Raw genomic sequence first — 20885 nt, 5'->3', positions numbered from 1 at the left:
CTGTACTAAACAAGCAAGTCTATTACCCATTGAGAGAGCAGCAACATCAGCGTCTTAGTCTTTACTGTGTAAGGGTAACAGAGGGGCAACAACCTCATTTAAATGTCATGATTTTTAGAGCTGTACAGGCTTTTTTGTGTTCGACTCGCTAACAATCTGGAGATAAAAAATTCTCCCTGAGGACTGGAGACACATTTAAAAAATAGAAAACAAAATTTACACCCCACTTTTCCACTACACCATTTTAAACTATATGTGGTTTGATAATTTAAGAGCGGCTCAGACCCTTGATTACTTTTCTCACTGTTTAACACAAACAATTGACCAATATCACTTAATTGTCTCAATATGACAAACTGTTTCTTACCCATTACATTGCTCAAGGAAACAGCTTGAAAAAGGCTGGTGAAACAGGCTGGTTACCGTGGGAACAAGCACAAGAGCACATCAAACTTCCTGAATGCAGGCAAGCTGAAGATATAGGGAAAGAAATGTAGCCGAAGACGACAGTACATAGGTATTCTAGGTTCCTTACCCTTTTCACATTCACATTGTGTTTCAACATACACACAGCTCCTGGCTTTCAAACTCTATTCCACAAACCAATTTGGGGGTCATACTGTATTGTACTTTGTGAAATCATATAACAGTACCCCCAGTGGAAGTGAAGTTCGGATGGTTATACAGTGAGAGACTGGCTTTCCTGTAGAAAAGACAGATATTTCATACTGTAAAATGTGTGTGCATCTGTCATAATTTATTACAAATGTCTCATACTTTTATGAATAAATAGATCTGAATAAAGATGTTATTTTTTCCAATATAGTTGTAGTTCAGTAACAAAGCATACTTACTAGATTCCCCTGCAAGTGCCCTAGTTTGAAGCATACAATACTGTTTTGAAATGGAAACATTGTGTAAATACATCTTGTAAAATAAACACATGCCAGGAAACATAAAAGCAAGCCTTTTCTTGCTTTGGAACATGACAAATATGTCACGATCAGCATTTTAAAACAAATACATGGATTTACATTTATATATGCGTAAACAACTGCTGATGTGCTGGGGAGGCAAAATGAGCTGATCCCTGGAGCCAGCATTACACTTCAGCAATCAACACCAAACAGAAGGATATCTACATCATCAGATGGAAAACAATGCAAATGGATGGAGATGCAGATTGATCACATTAGTTTACTGCAAAGCTACATCTTAGTTGGTGCTTATCTTGGTGAGAGCCGAGTTCAAATCAGCATGAAGTTCAACATCTACTCATGGAAACATTGTTTTCTGGTGTGTTTTAACTTGCATTGAAACAACTTGAGTTTAAATGATGTTTATAAAGTTCAGGATCCCTGACAAACAATTTGACCTAGAAAAAGTAGTCCCAGTTTCCTTAAGAAAAAAAAAAAAAAGTGGGCTGATTATTTAACACTGAATTGTTAATGAGGAACCATGCACTATTTGAAACAGACATTTACATAGCACTTCATGTTCTGTAGTTAATTAAGACTTGCAAATACTTGAACCACCCTATAATCCCATGTGCAGGTGTGGGAGTGATTGATGTCCAAATAAGGTTATGGATCTGTTACTTTCCATTCACAAGTACTCTGCATCTTCTCTCCCATTGTTTCCTCGTGCTACACGACTGCATGAGAAATAAATAATTAAAAGCAGCAGTAGGATTGAAATTATCTTCCATATAAGGTTTTGTGTCACAGAGGTCTAAAACAGGTTAAAATAAAATCTTCCTGTTTAAAGCAGAACTCTGCACATTCTTTTTTGTTTTATGTACAATTAAATACATTTTTGTTTGCATTTAAACTTTGAAGGGGTGGTTTATGGGTAAACATAGAGTCAGAGCCACAGCTGCATTGGTAAGTTACTTTGCATTCTTCATACATTTTCACAGTATTGTACTAAATTAAAAGCAGCAGCGTTTGATGCTACAGGCTCACTTCACAGCTCAATTTATTAAAAAAGGTATAGTCAGACAGGATGACTGACTGTCTTGTATAGTTCATCTTATCCAATTGTCATGAATTTTGGTAAAACGTTATTCAGCATAAGATACTGAGAATATCAAATACTGGAGATATTGGTGGCTGTCTATGTCAGTATATCTGTTCATCTATATGTTACACTTGATGCTTTGATTTTGCCCAGCTTATCGTTTGCTCTTGTTGGACAAATCTAAAACAAGGTAACTAGATAGAACGATCTATCTATCTATCTATCTATAGTGAACAATTCTGCAACTTGCACAGTTCGTTGCCCCTTTAAAATGTAGACCCAGGACAGAGAGTTGCAGTTTAAGCACTGGCGTGCTATTTTTTAATAACAAAATAAACAAAACACAAAATAAACACCTAGCTCTTTCTAGAGCCCTAACTAAACAAGAACCTAAACTATAAAACAGGACAGCCAAGCTGTTTACCTGTAACCCAAATTAACAAAGACAAAACACACCAACAAGGCTTTACACAATACCTTTTCTTCTTATGGTTGAAAGCACCATCAACCAGGCTCTTCACAATGCAGCAGCCCTGAACAGACTGGCTGCTCTTTAAATACCCTGCACCTGGCTTTACTTTACAATAACTACCAGGTGCAGGGAATAACTAAATAAGTAAACAATTAACACCACACGTATATTCTCACATGTTTTTGGTAGGGAGGATTTTACCCGCTCCCTGCCGTATTACACATCCTCCCCCTTGTCTTTTCAAGACACCAACCATTTAACGGCCACCTCCCTCCACCCTTAAGACCACCCTCCCTCAAGTCCACAAATGGCAATTTTCGCCCTCTTCCACGGGCAGGCCTGTCCCTCCAGCGCGTCCAGGGAGGGACCATGAACCAGCGACTTGGGACCCCACCGGCATGACTGGGGCAACTGCAGCGACGACCGGGGAACAGGCGGCTGCAGCAATGGACAGAGGTCTTCACCTGGGGACCGGCGTAGCGATGTCCAATTACCCAGGGGGAGCGAAGCAGCTAACAGGGGGAGCCCAAGCCACATCTGACAGCAACTTAGCAACGTCTGGGTGCTCAGAGAGAGCGGAGCAGGGAACCAGGGGCAGAGCTGTGGCTGATGGTGCAGACGCCTGGTCTCCAGGTCTAGCGCAGGGAGGTCTAGGCAGACCGGCAGGGTGTCCAGGAGCAAGGGACCGTACCTGGCAGTGCCGGATCGCTGGGGTGGTGGAGGTGGGCTCCTCACCTCCTCCCCCTTGTTTTTTGCTCCTACCTCAGGCACTGGAGACAGCGGGGCTTCTCCCTCAGGCAATGGGGGACAGCGGGGCTTCTCTTGCCTGCTCCCACTTTTGGAGCAGCAGCCCTCATTCCTGCCTCCACTTCCTGTTCTGCTCCCGTTAAGCAGCAGAATTCTTGTTGATCTTTGCAATCAATTCCTCAATGCTTTCCATTCTCTGGGCTTTACACAATACTTTTTCTTCTTATGGTTGAAAGCACCATCATCCGGGCTCTTCACACTGCAGCAGCCCTGAACAGACTGGCTGCTCTCTTTAAATACCCTGCTCCTGGCTTTAATTTTCAATAACCACCAGGTGCAGGGGATAACTAAAAAGTAAACAGTTAACACCAAACATGCATTCTCACACATGTTAATTATAATATATATATATATATTATATATATATATATATATATATATATATATATATATATATATATACTAATTATATATATATATAATATATATATATATAATAAAAGAATGACACCATTTGGGCATCTAATGAGACAACCTATGGTAACCTAACGTATGCCTGCAGATGTACTGCAGTGAGTCATGGTTGTATGGGCTGGTAATTTCATTTGTATTTCCTCTTAATTAGCTCAGCTTCCCATTCACATGTTTTCTCAGTACAGTAGCCACTTGTTGAATAAGAGTAGGGCTCTAAATGCATTAAAATGTATTCAAGGGCCTCTAAAAAGGCTTACCTAAATTCATAAAAGAAAGGTCCATACACACTTAGGGAAAAAAACATAATCATTTAATAAAAAGGTGGCTTAATGGTTATACCTCAGGTTAATTAGGAATGAGTTGGGAGGGAAAAAAAAAAAAAACACTTTTTTTTAAGCTTCAGTCGAAATAATTGTTCAATATGTGGACTCTAGAAACACAAAAGGAGTGAATGTTGTCATGGAGACGACATATTGGGTATTACTCTGTAATTTTAAAAAAATGTAAATTAATCATAATAATTCTCTTCATAATAATGGGTTCAGGTATTAGTTCTAAAGAAAAAATAATAGATAATAATAAATAGATGGACAACAGATTCTTAAAGGTCATTGCACACTGGATCTGTTTATTCGAATTATGACAACATATGACAAACATTATATATGTATACATAAATGTATATACCAGGGATGTGTTAAGTGGGTAGTGTAAGTGGTGTGGTTGTGTGTGCGTGAAGTGATTACATGATGCATTGTGCATTTGTAGGGGAATTGGGTTACAGAATTGGCGCTAAACACGTGGGGTGCAGGCATCTGGTGTATGGGGTGGGGGAATGAGGGGATATACGGGGGTGCGTGGAAATGACAGGGAGATTGGGGGTGACAAGAGTGGAAAGGGTGCGTGGATGGAGGGATAGAGGAGGACAGCAGGAAAGATTAAGTGGGTAGGAATTAAAAGAAACAGAAATCATAATTGTCTTTTCATTTTTGACTCCAAGTTCCCTTCCCTTGATTTATGATTTTATTTTTATAATCATTGTTGTAAAGTAATAAACGGCTTGAGCCTTTCCTTCGAATTCAGCCTCCATCTTATTTCTATCCCAAGAAACAGAAACGCTACTATATATATATATATATATATATATATATATATATATATATATATATATATATATATATATATATATATATATATTCTTAATGTAGCTTGCACACCAAGTCCGTAAATGTTATACAAAAGTGATGCATTGATTTTACACGCAATGAAAATGAGAAATGGTCTTAAGAGTAAGGTGGAACATTACAAATGCCTGTGATGGCTGGAATAAGCCTAGATGTTTTATTAGGTAAGAATAAAAACAACTTTACCCCAGTGAACTAAATGAATGCAACCCACAGAAAGTGTGATAATAGCATTTGTTGACCTTACTAATTTAAGTGAGACAAAACCATACAGCACATTGGAAAATATGGGCTCCATATTAATATATGATTGTCAATTAGAGATTTGATTAAGTATCTCCTTGTAACATGACACAATCATGTTGTTAGTGTTTAGCTCATTTAGAGCTTAGGTTGCCCCTAAATTATAAAAAAAAAAGGATATGGTAAAAAATAAGTTTGGCTAGTTTTGTTTTTCTTCCTACTCCTAAGAAGTAGCATATACTACATGCTCTTTGAGGACACCAATCCCCTGTTGCTTTAACAGAGCTTCAACACTCACGTTCTATTGTGTCATGTAAAAAGTTTTGAGGGGGGCTTGATTAACAGGGTTTGACCATTTAGGACACATAGGCTCTCTGGTGCTAAACTTTCTAAACAGTTTGCTCTGAGAGTAGAAACACAAGGCTTTGTAATAACTCCTATTTCTTTAATCTGACAGATGTGGGAGCGAGGGGCTGTGTTTCACATTCACAGTTAGACTGGAAGGAGCTGTGCATTTTTCTTTCTTTCTTTTTTTAAATTAAAGTTTTTTTGTTACAAATAATCAACAGTTGTCTTAATGTTAAAGGTCACACATTGTGCAAATCAAATTGAAATTGAAATTAAGGAAGATAGACTGGATTTCTGTTTATAGAAATGTACTGACCTTGATTTACAGAAGGATCCATATATATGCTTCAAGTTCTTATCTTCTTGTAGGGTTCGTGTCCTGCTGTTGTTTTAACATAACCCTTCAAGTTTGAACAATAAAGTGGCAGACCGACAAATCTGATGAACTGGAGGGACAATAGTGAGGTGACGATACAGAGCACTAGTTGTTTTGGCGTTTCACTATTTGTGGTGAAAAAAACATTAGTAATTTCCAGTACACTTTTGTCATCCAATTACTGAAACAGGAAAATGTGTTTTTATTTTTTTTCCCATTTTTTTTCATATGGTTCAGCATTTGCAAACTTGATATTCTCATCTGTCAGACTGAACAATTACCAGTGGGATCCTACACAAATTAACCCCTGGTGCAAATAGAAGAATAAAACAGCATTTTGTGTTAGCTCTATGAATATACCAACAGTTAATTTTTTTACAAAGTTAGACAAGGATTGTGGGGCCTAGATAAGAGGTTGTCATGACAACAGCTGCTAACTGAATTGATAAAGGCTGAGTTCCAGTCCTGAACGCAAGTAGAGAGGTTTTACTTTCTGCTGAGAACACGTCATCTTGCATCTCCCAGCTTCACAAGCAGGTAAGGATTTGAGCTTAACTGTTTCCGAAGATGAAAATGGCCTTAAAATAGTTTTAAATGTAATAATAATTTTAACCTAGCTTTTGTTTACTTTTTAATGTTAAAATTAACAATTTGAATTTGTAACTCCTGAATTTGGGGAGCAACATTTTTTAGTATAGTATGTTATGGAGATTGTTTATGTATTATATATATATATATATATATATATATTATATATTATATATATAATATATATAATATATATATAGATATCATATATATATAGGGCAGTTAGAATGTTCATCAGGTCATTGAAAGCTGAATTTTACTTTTAGATCAGATTTGACAGATGGAATTCTAGCCGTATCAGTCCAGAGATGATAGATGTGATATCTTTTATTGGACTAACTAAACAATAATTAATCACACTCTTTGAAGACCTCAAAGGTCTCTTCTTCAGGTGAAATTTTAAGCAAACAGAAAATAAACATCCATTGATTCTGAATTGAGCAAAAAGGAATGAAGATTGTGTTTGATTACAGCACAGCACTTGTTTCAGTTTTTATTGGGAATTTGTATGGATAAGAAACATATTCATCTTATTAGACTGCAAATAAAAAATAACAAAAAAAAAAAAAACCCACCTTATGTACATATGTACTGTTTATAAAATTTGACTAGCATGAATACCTTTTGAATCAGCAATTCATGTTTTATATTTCACTTATTTTTATATTTTTTGTTTTAACTACTGTAATACCGACATTGATCACCTTTAAAAATGATTTAAAAAACGAACCATAACTTATCTTGCTGAAAATAATTATTATAGCTGAGGCTGAGACAGCCTAATATGTAAATAGTACTCTGATTACCTTTTTGTTAAGAACATTTAGGAAAAAAAAAAATCACTTTTTCATTTTTTTCTTTCTTTCACCAGTGTTCCAATTTAAAGAAATTTACTTATTGAATTAGTTATCACACTGTAATTTCCTTCCTCTAATGTAATGTAACTCATGGACTAATTAAATAAGGTAGTTTGTTAACAGTGCAATTAAAGGACCTGGTGTCATAACAGAAGTGCGCTCAAACAAATTGTCATCTATTTGTTCAAATTTTTAAATGTTAGAGTAATCTTACTTGTAAACAGATTACAAAATATGTGCTTTTCTAACGTTATTTCTGGAAGACACGTGATATTGGAAAGTACAGACTTGATGGGTTCAAATTATTTTAATTAAGCTTGCTTTTTCCCAACACTGGATACCTAATTACCCAAAGACAAACTAGAACTTAAGTAAAAAAAAAATCACATTATATATATTAACTCTAGCTTGTATTTGTTGTTTTTCAGGACAAATCATTTTCAAAATGTCAACAGAGTGTCTTATGACTCCAGAGGTTCCGGAAAACAGACTAAATGGCCAGGAACAGTTATGTAAGTACTGCAGTACTCTGCACATTGTAGACAATTCACAAACCTTGCTACACATCTAAGAGTCTGACTGCTGGAAACTGCAATCTGGAGACTGACATGTTGTTACACTTGGTGACAGATGGAGAGTCTAAGTGAAAATCAGTACTCTCTAACTCTGTAGGGGATCACGCGTGTGCTGACACTCAGAGTCCCTAAGCAAAACAGACGCACAGCCGAGAACTATAAACTCTCACTTATGGTTATCCACATTATAAGACTAAGTCTATTCAGTTGATCTAAACAGTTGTATATCTTAACAGTGCTACCATTTAAATATTAAAGAAAGGATCAAGCCGGCATTTGACTTATTTCTTAAGACAAAACTAATCTAAAGAGATTCACAGTCATTGTCTTTCGATCTGCCACCTTTACAAGTTACTCATGGTTAATGGCTGAATACTAATTGATTTAGGTACAGTAGGCTTATTGTGTTCACCAGTGTAGGAGTGTGCTGTACCGCTAGTTTTTATTTGCATACTGCTGGTAATTTGGTACACTTGTTGGTACTGGAATGTGGATAAATAGATTATTACGCCAGCTTCCTTGTCTCAAATCAGGAGCCTTTCCAGTAGGTCATTCATGGGAATTTAACTTAGAGATTTAATGATTGGAAGAGTGTTCTCCCATTATAACGAGGCAAACAAAGATAATGTGGGATTCATTTTATGCAATATGTGTGCAGCATATTTGCCAATTTAACATAATGATCCCAAAGTAAAAAAAAAAAATACATTAATATTTTAATGGATTCTATCGATTTTGGAGCATGATCTATTTCAAAGTAGCACAATCACACTCAGGAAATTTCAAACCATGTTTCGCTTCCAGTTCAGTAAGCACTACTTAATTTGAAGAGACCTAAATTACCACTTGTTGCGGGCAAAAGAATGAACATAATTTTCAGTAGTAGCATCACTGATTCTTGAAACCAAGATTAAATTGATGAAATCTGATGATGCTTTTGTTTCACAAAAATCATGGCTTTTCACATTATAGCACGAATATAAAAGTTTGTGTTCTGGAATGGCAGAGAAAAAAACAGACCAAAGCCATCGCAGAGCACACAGAGAATTATCTGCAGCAAGCATTATTCTTTTAAGAATATATTATACTAAATTTTGGCAAGCCTGCTTTGTCCCAGTTCTCAAGAATCATTCAGCTGTTATTTGTATAGGAAATTAATTAAACTTTTCATTGAGAGGGTGTTTCAGCGGAAGTTTGTAGGCAAAGAATGTTTTGACACCAAGAGGATGAAAGCTTCAGTGACCTCGCGAGCTTCAGAATTATATAAAAATTCCTAAGTACTTATGCATAAGCACAGCACTTAGCTAAGTGTTAAGTTATGATCACAGGTTATAAATTGTACTCCGGGTAATGAATGAAAGATGAACTGTTTTGCTCCATACAGCCGTTGAATAACATATTTCATCAAATGTACTGTAAAGCTAAATATTTAAAAAGTATGTCAGACACCCCTATATATCTGATATCCTCAATAACTTTGTGTTAATATCAAGTTTCATGACAATTGGATGATAAGTGGTTCTCCAGATATATGTAGAGATATGTGAAGTGTGGCATGATCTACGACTGCCTCCACTTTATCCCCTTCAAGTGATTGAATGAAAGACTATTTTAGAAAACAGTTGAATAGAAAGACAAAACAGGCGGGCACATTCAGAGCCCATTACTCAATTCATATTGACTTGACCCCTTTCCCCGTGGGAAAAAAAACAAAAAAAAACCTAAAGAGATAAATAATTCCCAATACAGCTGAGCAATGTCCATCCTTCCTGATTTATATCTATCACTGATTTGTTCTAAATACTTTAAACCCGCCCAACTACTGAGTGGCAACACATTCCTACATTTCTACTGGAGGATTGTGAGACACTTGTGAGATTTAAAACAAGGTGCTCTTGCTCATGAGATTTAAAGCTATATTACAGTACGATACAGGTACTATATGAATTTTGGAAAGTAAATGAAAACAATAATTTCTACAATATAGAAATATAATTTATATAAAACTAAAAAATAGCTAAAAAATAAGCACAGAAAAATGTAATTCATAAAAACTGAAAAACAGAAGTCCAGGCCTGAAACACTGATTTAAAGTGTAAGTGCTTTCTAACACAGCTGGAAACAGTGTAGACAGACTATTATTGAACATGCATCCATAACAATGCATTTTAATTAAGGATGTAGTAATTAAAATATCCATTTTACAATAATCCATATTGTAAATCCATTTTTTTTAATCAATTACTGCAATTATCATTTAGATGTACTTATTAGAAAAACAATGATTATTTAGATTCTCCTGTGTGCAAACACACCTCTTTATACATGTAGCCTACTGCATAAATACAGTTCAGCCCAGTTTATGCGTGTACGCGGGATGTCCACATGCATTCCAATCTATTAATTAACACACTCAGACACTGGGGGTATATGACAGATTTACTTCTGCAGTTACACAGCACCTGAAAAAGTCATGTTTGCAAACAAACCGTTTCACCTGAAGCGTCCTCACATTCTGGTGAAGTGTTTCTGACAAAAACTATATTTAAATTAACTTTGCCGAGCAGGAGGGAGCACTCCTCTGAGTTGCTCATCTACACCTAGAAACTAATGACAAAGATATAGCAACAATTACTGCTCCAGCTGAAGAGAATATACAGTAGGCTATGCTGTAGTTTTCAAGTCAGAGCTGTGTAACTTTGTCAGCTCATTCTTTGATCTGGGCTAAACAGATTCAGTTCTCTACACCAATCTTCATAACTCACATCCATTAGTGTGCTTTCTCCTTGCTGGGATGCCTCCAAGCACACAGTTCCTTTTTGTAATGCAAGGACTGGAACTAAACCCACATCAAGAACCTCATCATAACTACACTTTTGACAATATTAGAATTACGTTTACCTTTTTGTTATTGTCATTTTATTGATGAAAATCTCATTCTAGGGGTATTTAGTGGTAAGTATTATTGTATTTATAGCATTATAGTTAATCAGGAATTTGTAATTAATTCATTACAAGTTTTCAACAATTATAGAACAAAAGATTTAGGAGTGCATCATAATATTAAAGGCTTTCTTCTGCTTCAAAGGACTCAATATTTTTTTTTTTTTTTTTTTAATAAGGGCTTTCAGGGCTTTGAGTGCCATTTCACTTCAGACACCTTAATGAATTCAACCCAATTAAAAAAAAAAAAAAAAAAAAAACTAAACTAAACAAAACAGCCTTTAACCCTTCTAGACTGCGCTTTTTTGGATTCATATTCCTTTTAAAGTTGCTCGCTGTTTTCTTTTGAAATAATATTTGTAAGAATTCTAGAACTAGAATTCTAGAAATGGTATCAACGAATTGTACATTACTAAAGCAGTGCTCAGCATTTAGTAAGCAAGTATACACATATACATTAGAAAATGGCTAAACTAACGTATTTTATATTGATACTGTATCTGAAAATACATTTTCTTCCCTGATAATACTTTCTGACTATGGCACATTTTACAAATACTAGCTATAGCAGTGTGTGTATATATACATGTATGTATATATATATATATATATATATGTATGTGTATATTCAAATGACAATTTTTTTCCACATATCTACACTCCATACTCCAATCAGTTAAGTGGAAATCCTTACCGGCCTGATCTAGGCAGGGTCTTGGTGGTGCCATACACCTTCCACTTCTTAATAATCGTCTTGACTGCGCTCCAAGGGATATTCAAGGCCTTTGATATTTTTTAATACCCATCCCCTTATCTGTGCCTTTCAACAACTTTGTCCCAGAGTTCTTTTGAACGCGCCTTGGTGGTCATGGTGTCTTTGCTTTGAAATGCACTACGCAGCAGAGGGAACCTACAGGAACTACTGAATTTATCCTGAAATCATGTGACTCACTACAATTTAACACACGTGGAGGCCACTTAACTTGGTGTGTGATTTTGAAGGCGATTGGTTACACCTGAGCTAATTTAGGATTGCTATTACAAGGGGGGTGGACACTTATCAAACCAAGCTATTTCAGTTTTTTTTTTTAATTCATTTTCTACAAATTTCTAGAATATTTTTTTCACTTGGAAGTTGTGGGGTAGGATATATAGATAAATGAAAAAAAAAAAACAATTTTAATGCATTTTAATTCCAGGCTATAAGACAACAAAAGGTGAATATTTTGAAAGGGGGTGTAGACTTTCTATAGGCACTGTGTGTGTGTGTGTGTGTGTGTGTGTGTGTGTGTGTGTGTGTGTGTGTGTGTGTGTCTATCTATCTATCTATCTATCTATCTATCTATATAGATATATATATGTGTGTGTGTGTGTGTGTGTGTGTTTGTCATAAACATTGCCATAAATATTGGTGCGATAGCCATCTGAAATGTCATTGTGTCAAATAGTTTGGTTTGTATCAGATGGAAGGGACATCATATTAAGACAAGAAAATACAAACACTACAAGGTGGAGCTTGACCCAATCATGTCTAATTGTATTCAGTGTGTCTGCAAGAAAGATGGGGAGGAATATCAGCTTCATTCTTTCGTGGCAAAACCACTTGTGGGATGCCACACTGACCTCTCATAGGATATCAGCTTGTACAACACACTATACAATATACTATACAATATATATATTACATCAGTAAAATTCTCCCTACACGTATTCACAGTTTCACACGTGGCACTTTGATGATGTTGATGGCAATTTGTCATGCTTTACCAATATAATTCAACATACTTCCTCCATGTTTATCTTTGTATAGACATTTTACTTTATGGATTGGAAAAACCTTGCAGAAGAGGAAACTTGCATCAGGTCATGTTACAAATACTTGGTTGCTGTGGATTTTGGATGGGCTGATGTGTATATCAGATGCTTTCACTTAGTATCATGGAAGAGGAAATAGACGTTCTTACCTTCGTATTTACTTCTAGATTTCAATAATAATTGTTCTTCTTACAGATTCAAAACTTTCAGAAAAACTGATCGAGGACTGCAAGATGGATGCAGAACAAAAACAGGATAAGTGCCCCCCAGAAGCACAGGGACCTGAACAGGAGCAGAAAAAACCCCGGAGAAAAGACACGCCAGTGCTTTATATCCATCCTGTTATTCCAGGTAAGAGCTACTGTAGGCATTTCTGGCTACTCACGACACCCTCTGGTAGCCTTGGGTGAGAACATCTTGTATAGAACAACACTTTACAGCACTTTACCTTTGCTGTTTATAAAGGAGAATTACAACTCATCACCTGAACTGTATTCATGTGGTTCTCTTGTTGTGGGTCAGTAATAGCTGAAACCAGTGAATCTAAATGTACCTGACCTATGCTAGTAGACAAATAGAGCAGTTCTGGGAAGTACAGAATATGCTACTATTTATTGCACATCATTTCTTATTCAAAAATCAATTGAAATATCTATATATTTATATTTGATTATGTAGAGAGCTGGACGGAGATATGTTAAATAAATTGGTTATCTTGAGTGTTTAGTTTTGTTTCTGAATTCTGTTTTTTTTAGGAGGGCAGGAGGAGATACAGTCTCCCTTCTGAAGCCCTTCTGTTAATAATACTGCAGACCCCTGTGAGTGAAATGAAATAATGGGTTATGGGTTTATCACACCCAGAATCTTTTGAGAACTCCAATTTTGTCAGAGCCCATCTTCCTAGCTGAGCAAGATGGCATCCCTTTTCAAGTAGACCAATGATTCAACTAACAACAGAGATACAGTCTCACCATTCGTCAAACTTTTCTGTTTTTTTGTTGTTGTTGTTGTTGATGTTGTTCTTCAAGGAGTTAAACTGATGAAAGAAGAAAACCAAGCAATTTTTATGGAAGATGAAGAAAAGGAATGGAAGAATTAGCTGTCCTGTTGTATCTTAAGAAATTGGATGATTGTCAGGGATTTCGAGAGTGGTAGGAGTTCTGAAGTGTGCTGTCTCATGGGTTTGTTTTTTTACACACTTTCTCTTTGAGTGTCCATATGAATTGCAAACAACAGCTGTACGTGTGACAAGAAGTGTTGTTTTTTTTTGTAATGGTCTATATGTGTTATGCCCTATGTAACGAAACAGACAATTTCGCTTTTGGATAGAAAGTAGAACCTCATTTCACATACTACAAAAATGCGATAGTGAAAAACTATTTGTTTTGTTGTCAAGGCTGTCAAAAACCACCCTATAGGCACATGTTTTTTTTTTTTTTTTTTTTTTTTTTTATCTTCGATGAATATATAGTACATAGATTTACTGGCCAGGCCCATCCCATAGGGAAGCACCTCCACTTGTGATATTTATTATATTTATAGAAAGAAACATAGAGCTATTTAAATATTGGTACCATTTAAAGTAATTGAATTACCTGTGCCTTTTACCTGTGCTATTGAGTACTTGTTGTTTCCTCTTATCCATCAACTTCAGTATTAGCAGAAGAAATAACTTTCCCTATGAATACATTTTCATTATAGTACTGCTGTCCTGAAAGTGACTTTTTAAAAGGTACTGGATCAAATAACAAAACAAATAAAAACTGTGGTAAAGATAACTGATGTTTTTTGGCATTGGTCGCCCTTCACTGTATAAGCATTTCTGTCATCATGGTAAACATTTTCTATTACCAGCAATATATATATATATATATATATATATATATATATATATATATATATATATATATATATATATATATAATTTTTTTTTCTTAGCAAAAGTTTTGCTTTTGTGGATGAGGATAAAAGTTACTAGAAAAAGATGTCAACAATTATTTATTTCAGCATTGAAAAAATATTCATATTCATAGGTGATCATTCTTAGAAAGTATAACAGGGTTAGACATAGGAGGATTACTGTCATTACCAATACGTCAATATGAGAAAAAATTAAAGAGCTATCTGAAGACCTTATGGAGAAAATTATTTTATTGTTGTAAAGCTGGAGAAGGTTACAATAAGATTCACCAGCTTTTGAGTATCCCAGTTTCAACTATTGTTTATCAAGTTTTGTGGAGTGATGAAACAGAAATTGAGGTATTTGGTCATGCTGATAGTTTTACGTTTGGAGAAAGTCTGGTGAGGCGCACATATAAAAAAACACCATACCTACTGTCAAGCATGTAGGTAGTAATATCCTTCTATAGGGCTGTTTTTCCTCTAATGGCACAATAAATTTAGTTCAAATACATGGTAAAATGGATTCCACAGCTTACCAAAAAGATATTGGTCAATCATCTGAAACCTTCCGCTACAAAACTTGGTTTAAAGCACAACTGGACTTTCCAACTCAACAACGATCCAAAGCACACATGAAAATTTACTTCAGAATGGCTAAAGAAGAAAAAAAATAAGGTTCTGGAATGGCCTAGTCAAAGTCCCAATCTAAATCCAATTAACAATCTTTGGTATGAGTTGAAGAAGGCTGTGCACAAGAAAAGTCCTCTGAATTTCAATGAACGGGAACAAGTTTGTATTGAAGAATGGTCATAAATCACTAAAGAATCATGCCAAAAGCTCATAGAAAAATACCCTAATCATTTAAAAGAAGTTATTGCTAAAGGTACTTCAACTAGCTGATAATTTCATTATTGTTGTCAGGGTATGAATACTGAAATAAATAATTGTAGACATCTATTTCTTGTAACTTTTTTCCTCATCCGCAAAAGCAAAACTTTTGCTGCAAAAGATTTTTCCTATAATTTGTTTTTTGAGAAATTTCTAGAAATTATACATTTTCATTGGAGTATGTAAACTTTTATCCATTTAATGTTTCTTATTGATAACGTGTTTAAAGAGTAAGTAGTGGGGATCTGAAAAATACAGTGTTACACGTCTCCACGTAATGCTACAACTGTAGAATTGAACAAAATAATTGAATATCAGGGCTATCACATTGATACTGTAGACATTTTATTTTCTTTCAAAATAGTCAATTTTATAACCATGCACACTGCAAGGTGTGTGTATTTTCACAGCAGTGCACAACTTGCTGTGTCTTACTGCTTAATTACATTGTTTTTAATTCCTGTTGAAACTTATGATAGTTTTCAAATATTTTGTTTAAATGTTAGACATGGTATTGTGGTGGATCCCTCTTGTTTACCTTTTCATAGCTCTTTTATAATTGTTTAATTGTTAAAAAAAAAAGATTGTTTGGGCAGGAACATCTATACAAAATATTTAGAGCAATGCATGGCCTCCATATTCACTTTATACAAGTTAAACAATGACAGTTATAGGTATTTGTTTAAAGAAGCTACTGTATTTATTTCAAGGAATGGCTACTATAAAAAGTTGAATTAATGAATTTAATAAATATTTAATACAATTGTAGTAGTGGAGGTATTATGCAATAAAACTATTCAGGAAAAAGTATTCATGTACAGTATGTTTAATAATATATGTTTTTTCATCAATTCAAATAAACTACTGCATATGACTTCAACACAATAATTAAGCAAGACTAAAAATATTCTCTGTCTGGTAGACAAAGTCCAACAAAGCTATATTCAAAAACATTGATAAAGAGTGTGAAGTGCATAGAAGCTATTTATTTTTTAAAGGGACTTTAACTATGCAAAGTCTTTGCACATCCCCAGTGCAAAGATGAACATTATTGTCTTAAAATCGATATAGCCCCATGTTCACTACAGTTCCTAAAGACAAAAGAGCATTTTATCTTTCAGTTTTGATAAACAGTGAAGGTACTTCCCAAACTTCAAAGTTTCCCCTAACTTTCTTCACCGTTTACAACCCCGGAGAGATATATGCTGCAGCTTCTTCATTTTACCCCTCTGGTCCAGGTTCTTGCTGTTAATCAAGTGCTCTTCAGCCTTCTTCTGCACGGATGAAAGGTACGAGTTTGCACAATAGCTGGGTCTCTTGAAGTATCTTATCAAATCATATGCTGGATGCCTCACTGGAAGGGAATAAATAACATGATCACAGTTAACAATACTTCTTAATAACCCTTTGATTTAACGTGAGGATACCTCTGCCTCTTTAGAATGAAGCCCTCTTTTCTGTCTAATATTCTGTGCCGGAAATGCTTTGTGAAGGTTTCCCCTGCATATACCGTACAGTATCTTACAGTCAGTGGGATATTTGAGGTTAATGCTTTCTAGTTACATTTCATTTTCCAATCAGGCAGAAAAGTGGGGATTTGCTTTAAAAAAAAAAAAAAAAAAAAAAACCAATAAAAGCCCACCCACTAATTTGTGCTGTAGTTTAGTAACACACGCGCACACACACACACATACACCAATCAAAACCTCACACCAGTACCTTAAAAAAACCTTAATTGCAATTAAAGGATATTCCTTATGAAATCTTATGTAAATATACTTTAAATATAGCATACCTCTTCCAGCCATTATTATAACAAAACATTATTTAACATTATTATAATTCCCATGAAGTTCTGAATCTTGAAATTATATCAGCTGCTTATTTGCAATAGCTTAATGTAAGCACGCCAGTACAAAAAACTAAAAACTAAAATCAAAACAATTTGTTCATGAAATATTTTTGGTTGAATGTAGTAGCAATAATACCAGGAGTGTCCAATCACAGTCCAGGAAGACTACTCCACTCCAGGTTTAACAGGTACAATTATATAATGAACTACTTCAGGGTCTGGGTGGAGTTATTTGTTCAGTTAAACAGTTTAGAACAAGGTTGGAACGAAGACCAGGAGCGGACTAGCCAACTTTGACCATCAAATAAACAATATGCTTTTAATGTTTATTGTTGCAACAGTACAATAATGAGACATTGTAACAGGAACATCTTTTCTACACATTTTTATTTAATAGAAATTAAAATAGTGAGGAATATAACATTACATAAAACATTCAGAACACAGGTAAAATTAAAACAACGCTACCTTGAAAAAAAATAAGTGACCAAAATGCATATATGAAACCAAAACAACATGTTTTAGGAACTTGTACGGTTCAAAGAATGTGAATGACTCTTATAAAAGGGTATATATATATATATATATATATATATATATATATATATATATATATATATATATATTAGTGCCCCCAAAGCTAAAGAAATGAAAAAGGATTTTTATGAAGTAGACAAAAATAAAAATGTTTATAACAAAAATTAAAACTATTACAGCCGAGCTTCACAATAGGAATGACTTGATAAGCAAACTAGATCACATTTGTTCATAGAATATTTTATGATAATGTCCAGTAGGCCTATATCAAATCAGCTAACCTGTTATGAAGTAGTATCAGGTAGGTATAACATAAAAATAATCTTTTCATGGTATTAAAACAATGTATTAAGCAGGTTAAAAACGCAATGACAACTACCACTAAATATTTCACATATATTTAGAACTAGCAGGAGACAGACAGACTGTTTAAGGGATAGCAGAACTTGAGATGTAATTTTAAGGTCTTCACATTTCTTTAACTATCAACATCTACTATCGTACACAGAACTAAGCAGTTGTTTTTGTGGTTTTTTGAAATATTGACATGTTGATGAATTTGGCACTTTGTCAAACTGCTGGAATTTACCAAACACTGACATATTGCTAGAGTAAGCATAACAATCAGACGAAAGGAAAACAAAACGGATAATTTACTGAGGCAGTCAGAATGCTACGACTTGCGATGTATACACTGAAGAATCCTGAATTTCAAAACCACTTCCCTCAATCCGCAAACCTGTTTTTTGCGTATGCATGAGATAGTGCTGAACACAACACTTTAATAAGAAATTGTCTAAGTATGGTTTTAGAGTTGAAGCAATGCAAAATGTGAAAAAGCTATCAACATTATAAGTTTCTGACATATTTAAATTGTCATTCGTAAAAAGATGTTGCTATGACAACTGATTCACATGACTCCACAAGATGAACAGAACTGTGAGTGTGAGTGACATGTCATAGCTCACACTTTGTGTTGCGCTTTTGGGAATGTGGTCCTCTATAGAGGTTATATAAGTCATATACACAGAAGCATTGATATTTTTTGTAATCAAACTATGTTTTAGTAGTTACTAAAAGTTATTTTTTATACTTTGTATAACGCAAAAAGTATGCTCCTGGGAAAATGCCCGCATAGGTAATGCAAGAACACATCCAGTTATGCTGAGATATATGAACAGATCTGAAGCCTGTGAATTTCAGAATAACGGCAAACGCTGTCGATTTTTCCAACTTGCTCTATAAACGCTGCGGCCCTACAGTATGCCCGGGTCATTGTGATAGTCATGCTTCAATCGTTATGTCAGTGTCAATGTTTTGAATGCTATATTAACTGTATCACAAAAACAGCTTTTGGAAGAATATGGAAAAGGTTACATTTATGGCTTTTTGTAATTAAAGATACTCCCCTACCCCTTTCACCTGTAGTATTTACTAACGCAAGGGGTTATGATGGGCACTTGGGGTAAATGGAAGGTGTCTTGGAGTGTGAGCTGTTCAGCAACCCCAAAGTAACTAGGTTACTGTACTTTAAGTAGGTTTTGATAAGCATTTTATCTAATAAAGCATTTAATGTTCTCTTTGAAACAGTCAAGTTCGCTATAAACACATAAAGACACCCATGGAGACTTCTCTTTGAAAAGTTTCATCTTTGTTTTAGTACTTATACAGTATGTGTTTCAAACGTACTTCATATCTGAGTTCCTGACTACAATACCTATATATTAAGAGATGTATAATACCAAAGAAATGGTGAGCTGATGAAGATATTAGACAATATCAAATATAGATAACTAAAACAAAAACTGACTGAGCAAACAACATTGCATTGTTTAATCATAGTCAGGTTTATGTATGTAACAAATCACAAAGAAATTGGAAACAGATTATATGTATATTTCACCAAAAGCTATTATAAGCCCCAATCTACAGAAAAATACAGCTTTAATATTTCTCATAGCTAATTACTCAGTGCATGGTCAAGGCAACATTTGTCAGTAAATACACAGTGATTTCACCGAATTATCTATTCAAGATCCAGTAGCTATATATAATTAGAGTACTCTTGTGGCAAGCCACTAGTAAAATATTAAACACCTTTAAAAAAGGAGCAAATAAATATGCAAGAAATCACAAACACATTGCACAAAATCTGAGTGACTTGCTCAGTTTTGAAAGTAGCACTATATCAACAAAGCTTTAACTTCTCAGTTATTTAAGCTTTTTCAAAGTCTGTTCCTCAGATGTTCACAAAACTCTTCAACTGGAATTTCAACTGTTAGTCTGCAACAGTTTAATGAATATATGTATTCATAAAACGCTATTTTGAAAAACATTATAAGCTAAAGCTATGTGGTTACTTTTATAAGCAATGTATTTTGTTGCAGTAAAAGAAATTCAAATATACCAGTGCTAACTAAACAACTTAAAATGTATCTAAAAATATAGTCTCAAATGAAATTGCTTTGTGAAAATAAAGGGTCCTGTAATACACACAGACACTAAAGGACTAGCAATGCCCTTTTAAGACAGCAGCATTGTAAACATTGTTATTTATTATTTATAAGTGAACAGTAAAAAGCCCAACAATCTTATATTAAATAACTGTTATGACTGTGACTGACAACTTCAGAAAGCATATTATTGACTTTACCAATGGCATTTAAAAAAAAAAAAAAAAGACACTGAAACTATTGCAACACCTCAAAGCTGTCGGACAATCTACTAAGCAGGCTGACATGCGTGTCTATTACTTTGTCATGTCATCGTAGTGTAAGGTTATTATTTCTGCATATATCATTTATATGTATAGCACAATGTATTCCACTTGTTCTATGGGGATCTATATAAGCAATACAAAGCAGAAATGGTTTAATTTCTTGAAAAACACCACATCTGTTTAATGGAAATTATTTCCAACACTGTTGAGAGGTGACAACAGCAAGTGCATACAGAAGCAGACAAGTAAACATGTGGCCTTTCAAACTAATTAATTGGAAGCAGTGCTTTGAATTGCAAATAGAGTGCAGATTTTCTTTTGAAAGAATCTGTTAAATTATAAGCTT

At 34.6% G+C, this 20885-nt stretch overlaps 2 protein-coding genes across 2 annotated transcripts in view; one reads left to right on the top strand and one right to left on the bottom strand.

Moving 5' to 3' along the window:
• Positions 1 to 6346: 6346 nt before the first annotated feature.
• LOC121313801 (protein phosphatase 1 regulatory subunit 17-like) lies at positions 6347 to 14454 on the top strand. Its single transcript, XM_041246595.1, has 4 exons — positions 6347 to 6400; positions 7737 to 7820; positions 12837 to 12992; positions 13670 to 14454. The coding sequence occupies exons 2-4, from the start codon at positions 7754 to 7756 to the stop codon at positions 13738 to 13740; spliced, it is 294 nt and encodes a 97-aa protein (XP_041102529.1). The 5' UTR covers positions 6347 to 6400; positions 7737 to 7753; the 3' UTR covers positions 13741 to 14454.
• A 2053-nt stretch (positions 14455 to 16507) lies between these two features.
• The window catches only part of LOC121314215 (calcium/calmodulin-dependent 3',5'-cyclic nucleotide phosphodiesterase 1C-like), a 107319-nt gene continuing 102941 nt past the window's right edge, over positions 16508 to 20885 (bottom strand). The window contains exon 16 of the mRNA XM_041247242.1: positions 16508 to 16785. Within this exon, the coding sequence (XP_041103176.1) occupies positions 16607 to 16785 (179 nt within the window). The 3' untranslated portion in view covers positions 16508 to 16606. The remainder of the gene's footprint in view (positions 16786 to 20885) is intronic.

Source organism: Polyodon spathula, chromosome 4 (genome assembly GCF_017654505.1).
Source record: "Polyodon spathula isolate WHYD16114869_AA chromosome 4, ASM1765450v1, whole genome shotgun sequence".
NCBI lineage: Eukaryota > Metazoa > Chordata > Actinopteri > Acipenseriformes > Polyodontidae > Polyodon > Polyodon spathula.
Note: the sequence above shows the minus strand (reverse complement) of the source record. Positions and strands in the feature narration are given on the sequence as shown.